General features: G+C 55.5%; 1 protein-coding gene across 1 annotated transcript; it reads right to left on the reverse strand.

Moving 5' to 3' along the window:
* Positions 1-1,126: 1,126 nt before the first annotated feature.
* LOC123100324 (protein BIG GRAIN 1) lies at positions 1,127-2,441 on the reverse strand. Its single transcript, XM_044522266.1, has one exon. The coding sequence runs from the start codon at positions 2,271-2,273 to the stop codon at positions 1,344-1,346; it is 930 nt and encodes a 309-aa protein (XP_044378201.1). The 5' UTR covers positions 2,274-2,441; the 3' UTR covers positions 1,127-1,343.
* Positions 2,442-9,368: the final 6,927 nt, after the last annotated feature.

Consider the following 9,368-nt stretch of genomic DNA (forward strand, 5'->3'; position numbering starts at 1 on the left):
AGGCACACTTTCGAAAACGCTGGCCGTACATCGTCTCAAAGAGAGCAAGAAGAAAAACCCGGGAAACAGGGCCTCGGTCAGGAGTGGCGTACTGATCTTAGTGATCTAGAGCCTGGAGTGGCATAGATCAGGACTAAAAATATGGGTCGACCCGCGCAAAGTGAACCACGAGCAGCTGCTAACCTGATCGATTTTCCTGTAGCCGAAATAATTGACCAACATCCAGTAGGCTCTACCATCATGGCTCTTTGGAGCCGTTGGTGATTTTGTATCGACATGTTTGATAACCGGCCTCGATCAGCCTAGCTCCTAGCACAACACACCTAAGTTTCTTGCTTCTGCAACAATCCATGGACGATGGCCGGCCCGGCCATAATTAGCAAGATTTAGACCGTACGGCGAGCCAGGATTGCGGCCCTGTTTCCCGGATTCGCTGATCCGCGCCCCCAAATTAGTAGGAGTGCGTGACCGGCGAAGCAGACGTGTCATGCTTGGACCGATCGATCTGACTCATCATCTGGGATTACTGCTAGTGTACTAGTAGTAGTAGTAGTACACTCGCTAGTGTGCTGGAGCTGACGCCTGTGGCGGCCGGCCTCGCGCGCCGGAGAGAGTGAGAGAAAGAAGAAAAAACGGAAGAGGAATGATTCCGTAGGGATATGATGCCGGTAATGATTAGGAGGAGCTCGCATGTTAGCGGGCAGCAGACAAAGCGTGTGCATCCCCGTCAAATCCATCGCTCACCGTCGCCGTCTTCGCCCACCACCGTCGCCGTCCGCCTCCGGCCTTTCAATCCCCTCCTCATTTCTCTTCTTGTACTCCCTCGTCTTTACATGCTGTTGCGTCCTGTTCATGTCACGCTAGCCTCCTAGCAGATCGTACCCGCACTCAGTAGTAGAATACACACGGTGGTGCGCTTGCCGCCGATGACATGGGACCGTACGTCGTCAATATCCAACTCATCCGTGCCAAATATGTATTCGACTAATTTTAAGTACTACTACCTCCGATTTGGTTCGTCCAAAACATTTGCTTCCAACCGGACCGGTGTCAGTGCATTCAAGACTTCGCGAGGAATTCAAGACTTTCTGAAGTAGTAGTTCAAAAGCAGAGGGCAAAGGAGAAATGACACTAGGAACAACATTTTACTGATTCATCTCCTGCGGCTAGAAATTACATCTGATCTGAGTACACTCCACACCCCAAAAACAAAGAAAATCTCAGAGAGAACACCAACGGTTAAAAGAGAGAGCACGTAATAAAACGCTTACTCCACCTCCCATCTCGCTAACTAATTTGCATTTTACAGTCACCGCGCGCGCGATCCGATCGTCCGAGCGACGTCAGACAACTCTGGCGCTCCGGCCGTGCCCGTGCGCGTGCCCAATGCCGCGGTTCAGCACCACCCTCGTCGTCTCGTACACCGGCAGCTCGTCCCGGTACCCCGCGCCCGGCGGCACGGCGGCGGCGGCGAAGTTCTCGAGCTCGAACAGGTCGGAGCTGGCGTCGCTGCTCTCGTCCTCGTCGTCCTCCTCGTCGCTCTCCATCTCCATGCGCCGGAGCAGCATCTGCTCCACCGGCACCCTCCGCCGGTCCGCCCCGGGCACCGTCGCCGGCGCCTCGCGGTCGCTGTCCACGAACCGCACGGTGCGGTTGGCGTGCCCGCGCGTCGACGGCGTCTTGCTCAGGCACGACCGCGAGTAGGACGACGCGGACGAGCACGCGTACTCCGCCGCCGTGCGGGCCGAGGGCGGCGTCTGCGGCGCGCGCTTGCCGGCGAAGATGGTGTTGAGGAAGCCGGCGAGGCGCGCGCCGGGGGAGGCCGGCTTGCGGAGGTCCCTGAGCTTGGCGCGGATGGAGGCCCCCGCCGGCTGCTTCTTGGCCTTCTTCTCCGGCGCGGGCGCGGGCTGCTCGCCGGGCACGGCGGTGCGGATGGGGCGCAGGCGGCGGTGGTTGGACGACTCGGCCTCCGACGAGGAGAAGCCGCCGTAGCTGGAGCACTCGGAGGAGCTGGACGTGGTGGCGTGCGGCCCCGGGGCCGGCGCGCGCGCACGGTAGCTCCCGGCCAGCGACGGCCTGTAGTAGTAGCTGTAGTGCAGGGCCTCCTCCTGCTGCTGCTGCTTCTTCTTGGTCGCCGCCGCGTCCCCGGCGGCGTGGCCCGGCTCGTCCTCCATGGACCTGTATATCGCGTCGAGCAGCGACGACGAAAAGGACGGCTGGTCGGCGTGGCGCCTCGCCCGCGCCGCCATCCCCTTGTCCCCGCGCCTCTCCATTCCACGGACAATGCTCTGTTCTACAGCGGAAAGTGGCGCGAGGCAGAGGAACTCCGTGTACAGTGAGATGGTTCTCCGAAACTGAGCTCGTGGGGCGAAGGGTGGCGGTGGTGAAAAGGAGGAGAAAGGTTGGAGGAAAGAAGGGTGAGGGGGTGAGGGATCGGTGGGAAGATATAGGCGGCCGGCTGGCGGGGGAGGAAGGAAGAAGGGGCGACGGGGGGTGACGTGGCAACGGGCAGTGGAGGAGGCCACTGGGTTCAGACTCAGTTGGTTTCGGGCGTGCGGGTGATGGCGACGGGCCCAGTCCTCGCGCACCCTCTGTCTACCTGTCTCTCAGCCATGCTATGCATGTCACCACCCGGTGGCGTTACCTGTGCTGTGTGCGACCACTGTAGCCAACCACGCACCATAATCATACGCTTTTCATCCAAGAAGGTTACCAGACAGACACCAGTACTGGTCTGGGCCGAGTGAATGTGAATCCGCCCCTTTTGGCACGTCCCAGGTTTTCATTTAGCTCATGATCGAGCCGCGTCGGCCCGTACCCTGCGTAACATGCTCTCTTTAGTTGCCAATCGCACGGCTGGAGCAAAATTTGTGCAGTGCTCCTAACAAAGCGGGCTTCTGAACAAACAAAGAAGCAAACATATGGCGCGAAACGGCATGCGCGCGCCACATCTAGCGGCCTAGCCATGCGTGCTCCGTGTCGCCGACCGAAAACACCTTCCTTCCATAATAACCAAGCAAATAAAGAAACGGAGGCCCCGTGCTGCCGTGCTGGCGCGGGTACGGCGTCTCCGCTGCGAAAAGCGCGCCTCCTGCGGGTGTCGCCACATATATCTGTACGTGGAACCGCGCTTTGCAGCTTAATAATAATCCATATATAGTGATCAACAGCGCGCTGCCTGCACCGTACTACTTACTGAATAAAGAGGGCGTGGCGAGCTGCAAAGCACGAGATTCCCGTCCTTGATTAATCCGGCCAGCCTACGGTAATCAAGGTTTAATTAGCGGGCCGCGGTACACCGGGCCCTGCTGTACCGGGTGTACAGTACAGTGAGCGGTACATGTTTTTGGCTTGTTTATTATTATTATTATCATTATTATTGCTGCTGCCGGGACCATGGGCTCCTAGGGTGGCGGCAGAGCTAGCCGGCCAGCCCGCTCGCTCGGCTGGAAAGGGCGTTCATTACTTCATTTTGATTTTGATTTGATGGTGGCCGGGGAATGTTTTTGGTTGCATGTTTTTTGTTTCTTTCCACTGTCACTCACTGGGGTTGTTTTCACGGTGCACGGTGCGCGCGCGCTCCCTTTTTGTTTGTGTGGCTTTGAGGCGCGGGATCATTGTTTAGATGCGCGAATTGCTGTGCGGGTTGACGGCAACCCCGGACATGTTCACGAGGGCTTGAGTGCGATGGATGGCGGGGGCACGCCGCACGCACAAGGGGCACCGTCAACCACAATAATTAGTATTGTAAGACCTCGACCCGTGTCTTTAATTCCGGGAGATGGCTGCGCGCCACTCAAAGGAAAGGAAACGGGCCTCTCGTCAGTTCAAACCCATGCCCACACCAACACGCACGCATCGAGAACGGTTTTTCCTGTCGAAAGATGGTCGTCGCTACACACCGAGACTTCGTTATCTAAGCTTTTGAAACACGACGCCGGAGTAGGATTTCCACGGCGACTTGGCCAAAATTTCCGTCCTCGATGCCCACCTGCGTCGGTCGACGGTGGGCGACGACGATTGGTGAGACAGGAGAGGGACACAAATGGACTAGACGGGGCGGCTGCCTCCGGCACGGAGCCCTCCGTCCCTTTCCCTTTCAGGCGGAGCTTCCAGCCCTTACTGATGGGACGAGACTTGCCTGCTCCCTTCCCATGCTCTCATCCGTGTTCCCGCATACGTGGCTTGATTTGATTGAAAGAAAATAAGGCCCGGCCCCATCCCCTGAAAATCAGGGGGAAAGATGATTAGATTAGAAAAGAAAAAGGGAAAAGAACAGCCGTAGGATGAAATGGGAGCATGGATGGGAGCATGGAGAAGGAGCAGGCAAGCCGGATCCCTACTGATGCACGTGTGTCGCGCGCAGCACGGAGGGAGGGGCGCCCATGCCATCCGAGTCGGTGCGTGCGCCCGTCCAGACCCCGTGGTCGAGAAGCAGGCAGAGGCAGGGCAGGGTTGGGTGCCGAGAGCAGCGGCTGCCGTTGGGTAACGTGACAGACCCGGGCGCTGATAGGGATGCTGTTCACCCGCTGCCTGCCCGCTTCGATGGCCATCTCGATCTCGATCGATCTCTGGCCGGAAACGATGGGCACGGCTAGCTTAGCTTGGTTGGAGGACGGCCCCCCAGGCGCATTAGGTTGGCTTTCACCTTTGGTGATCGAGTTGATCGATGCCGGCCTTGATGTGCTAGCTGTTGGATTGATCGCCATGGGTGACGGGGTGACTGACAGCCGGTCTGTCGTCTGGCCACACGTAGGGACGGTACGATGTACGTACACACACACACCACTATCGCTCTTTTCTCTTCTTTCTTGGGTGTAAGTGCAGAGATGGGTGCGATTGGACGTGTGGTTGGGTCCGATCCATCCATCGATCGATCGTGCGTACACTAGAGGCGTGGGAGGAAATCCAGCACGCACGCACGCACTTGTTTTTGTAGTATATGTGCGTGCGTAGGGTTACGGGGGTTGGGTTAGGTTTGGTTTGCTAGTGTTGGGAAACCGGGGCCACCAGGGGTGGCGGCGGCGTGCGTATCGCACGGGCTAGCCCCTCCCGTTTCCCCACTTTACGTTAAGTGGGTATTTATCCCTTAACCCTTTACCCCCTATATAAAGCAACGAGGAACCATCATTGTAATCCCTGATCATTGATTAATAAAGCTGATCTCCTTCATATCTCTCCGTGTCATCTACTTTCGCGTGTTCGACTACTTCGACTACTTCGTCTACGACGCTCGCCCTCGCTCCGCAACCTCGGACCGGACTCGTCGGCGGAGTTGCGCAACATGTTATCAGCACGCTTCGCTCCATCAACTCTCCGTCAAGCCTGCATCACGCAGGCTTTCGTCGATCCCGCGGAGGTATAAGATCCGATCCCCACTTTTGCAAAAATGGATTCCTCTCGTTACTACGATTCCGTTTTTGCGATTAGATTATTTTTCGGATAAATCTACCTATGGTGTGGATTTCTCTCCCAAAAACCGAGCGGACGAATACGTCGCCGACCAATGTCGATGTTTTTGGATCATGAGAGACTTGTTGACTACACTATACGGGAGTCGGTACAGATCGTGAGCCAGATGATCACGGTACCGCCGCAACGCACTCGCTGTGCCACGCGCCGTCGATGTTCCCGATGAACACGACGATGTTTTTGAGATCCCGTCGCCGACGTCCAGATGACGCCGTCCAAAGCAGCTGGCCGTACCCGTGCCCGATGCACGCTCGTGCCGCCGCGTGCCCTGCTGGCCCCGGCTCCGCTAGTCGCCGCCCGGCTGCTGGCCGACGCCACGTGCGCGCGTGGTAGTCGCGCCCGGCGTGCGTGCTGGCCTGGCGCTGGTCGCCGCCCGGCTGCTGGCCGCCCCGCGTACGCGCGAGGTAGCCACGCCCGGCGGGCTGGCTGGCTTGGCATTTGACGCCGCCGCCGCGCCATGGCCGCGCCCTGGCCGCGCGCCCCGCTGGCCGCGCCGTGGCCGCGCCACGCCGCCCCGCCCCGTCGACCGCACCGTGCGCGCCGCCGCGCCGTGCCGCATCGTGCGTGCGGACGGGCCTGTCGAGGCCGCCGCCGCTCGGGCACTAGGGTTGGAAACCCTAGCGACCCCAGAGCTGGCAAGCGGGCCGGCCCAGCGGGCTGTGCGCAATGGGCCTCCCCTTTCCCTCCATAAAAAAGGAGGAGGGCGGTGGGGCTGGCTACACGGGCCGACGGCCCATTTTTCGGCCTGCAGACGAACTAGGGCCAGGCCAGAGAGCGCGCGCGCGGTTATTTATGTTTTAGCCCCCGCAGTACAGTAAATTTATGCGACTATATTCCTGCTGTAATATTTTGCGTATAACCCCCTGAAACTGTCTGTTTTCGCTGAAAACGCGTATTTGGGCTTTAAAATGCCTCGAGAATTCAATTTTTGGGCTAGTTTTCACATACTAGATGCGCTTAACATGCTATCTTTTGTAACATGATATTATTGTATGATTTTACTGCTGTAGATTAATTGTTTAGCACTCTTAATCATTTAGTAAGTCATATAATAGCATGTTTTAAATATTGGAACGTCATTTTATTGAATAAGTTTATCAACATCTCTTTGTGCAAAAGATTACCTGCTGTAATCTCATGATTTTTGCATAAATCGCAGATGGCCGGAATTGTCAACAAGGAGTTTCCTGAGTTGGCCCAGACAGGGCTGAACTACCTGTCATGGTCCTCGGACTGCGAGATCTTTTTCCAGGGCAAAACCCTCCCGAGGGCGATCGGTAAGGGGGCCCAGCTGGCCGTCACTGATCCCAAGTTCGAAACTGAGAATGCGCAGGCTCTGCACTTTCTCCGTCATCACCTGTCACCTACTTTGAAAGATGAGTATATGGCTGAGCGCAGTGCTTCTAGCCTTTGGACCGCTCTTAAGCAGCGGTTTGAGCGACTGAAGTACACTGTGAAGCCACGTGCAGAGGCAGAGTGGATCCGTCTGAGGTTTGCGGACTTCAAGACGGTTGGGGAGTACAATTCGGCTCTCCACCGGATTTGTACGACTCTTCGGTTGTGTGGTACTGAGATTACCGACTCCTAGAAGATTGAGAAAACCCTATCCACTTTCCACCCCGACGCGGTCCAGTCCTCACGGAACTACCGCCAGGGGAACTACACGAGGTATTCAGAGTTGATTGACGTCCTCCAGGTGGCGGAGGCGCAGGACGAGGTTCTCAAAAAGAACTTTCTCGCGCAACCACTTGGGGTGAGTTCTCGCCAGGAGGTGAACGCTCTCAAAGTCCGCAAGCCTCAACAGAAGAAGAGGGGCCGAAAGGGCAAGAAGAAGGGCCCTCACCCCCCGCCCCGGCTAAGCAGAACAAGCCGGGCAAGGGAGGGCAAAGGCCTCAGGACTGCTTCCGTTGTGGCTCGGTGGAGCATTTCTCCCGCCAGTGCCGCGCACCACAGGAGGTCGTTGATGCATATAAGGCTCGGAAGGCGCGTGAGACGCACCTCGCCTTGGTTCAGGAGGGAGCACCACCGACGCCCATGGCGGCACCCGTGATGATCGCTACTGCCCCTGCTGTGCCCATAGAGGCGACCCCCGTGGTGCCCATCGCGGCAGCTTTGGCGGTCTCTACCGACGCCCACGTCGCCATGGAGGTTGACCACATGGCCGCCTCGGCGGCGCCGCCACTAGACATTGATGCTGCCTCCAAGATGATTTCTAAGTAGGATCAGCTCACTAGTATGGAGATTGCGGCGGAAGTGAATGGCTTCTTCACCGAGTCCACTTAGCATACCTCTTTGGTTATCATGATTCCGTGATTTGATACAATAAAATTGAATAAATTCGATTTGGTTGTAAGCTCTATGAGAGCATAAACTTATTCTTTACTTTGGCGATTGGATGACATTTATTCATTTATTCCATTATTTATACATGATAGCATGTTATGTTCTGAGATGTGTGCATTTATTTTTAATGTATTTTCTTCCTCATTACATTAATTAGATGTCATATTTTAGAACGCGTGTGGCGCCCGAATGGAGGAAACGTGCCTTGCCGATAGCGCCACCACTCATACCATTTTACGAGAAACTAATTACTTTGAGTCCATTAAAAAATCTCCGGGAAGTATTATGACAATCGCCGGCTGCGGATCTCACATAGTTGGCTCCGGACGAGCCACTATTATACTCCCCATGGGAACAACTTTGATCATTAATGATGCGTTGTTGTACCCGGAGTCGACTCGTACTCTTTTGAGCTTTAGAGACATCTGCGCTAATGGTTTCCATGCTGAGACCGATGATGAAAACGGCAAGGAGTGCCTACTCATCACAAAGCGGGATGCAGGTGGTAAACATGTTATCGAAAGGCTTCCTTCGTTTGACACAGGGCTATACTACACTAAGATAGTAGCACCGCCCGTGTACACTACCCTCAAGACCGTTTTTAGAAGCTCTGAACTCTTCTGCCTCTGGCACGATAGGTTAGGCCACCCCGGACTTAGGATGATGAGAAATATAATTAACAACTCACATGGCCATAATGTTAACGTGAAGAACTTCCCGAATCCCGATGATTTCGTGTGCTCCGCATGCGCTAAGGGGAAGTTAGTCATTAGGCCATCGCCCCTCAAGGTGAGGGATGAAATCCCCGCGTTCTTGGAAAGTATCCAAGGGGACATATGCGGTCCAATTCAGCCCCTCACGGGGCCGTTTCGGTACTTCATGGTGCTCATTGATGCTTCCTCTAAATGGTCCAATGTTTGCCTGCTGTCAACAAGGAACCATGCCTTTGCAAAATTGATCTCACAGATCATACAAATGAGGAATAATTTCCCGGATTATCGTATAAAGTCTATTCGAATGGACAACGCCGGAGAATTTACTTCAAAGGCGTTCGATGATTATTGCATGGCAATGGGAATCAAAGTTGAGCACTCGGTACCACATGTTCATACACAAAATGGACTTGCCGAGGCATTGATTAAAAGAATTAAATTCATTGCCCGACCGCTCCTTCAGGGTTGTAATTTACCAACTACATGTTGGGGCCACGCGGTGTTACACGCGGCTAATCTCATAAATTTTCGACCGTCGGCCTACAACATCCACTCTCCTGTTCAACTTGCGCAAGGGTCGGCACCAAAAATTTCCCACCTTCGTAGGTTCGGTTGCCAGGTATATGTACCAATACCACCCCCTCAGCGATCGGCGATGGGCCCGCTCCGTAAGTCGGGGATATACGTTGGTTATGAGACTGTGTCCATAATCAGGTATCTGGACCCCATGACAGGTGACTGTCACACGGCTCGTTTTGCTGATTGCATTTTTGACGAGGATCTTTTCCCGACTTTAGGGGGAGAGAATCAACCCCTTGATGCTAAAAGACGAGAAATCAC

The sequence above is a fragment of the Triticum aestivum genome, chromosome 4D (genome assembly GCF_018294505.1).
Source record: "Triticum aestivum cultivar Chinese Spring chromosome 4D, IWGSC CS RefSeq v2.1, whole genome shotgun sequence".
Taxonomy (NCBI): Eukaryota; Viridiplantae; Streptophyta; class Magnoliopsida; order Poales; family Poaceae; genus Triticum; species Triticum aestivum.

What these genes read in the sequence shown, in the direction of transcription:
- LOC123100324 (XM_044522266.1), bottom strand. Translation starts at nt 2,273, where the DNA reads ATGGAGAGGCGCGGGGACAAGGGGATGGCGGCGCGGGCGAGGCGCCAC.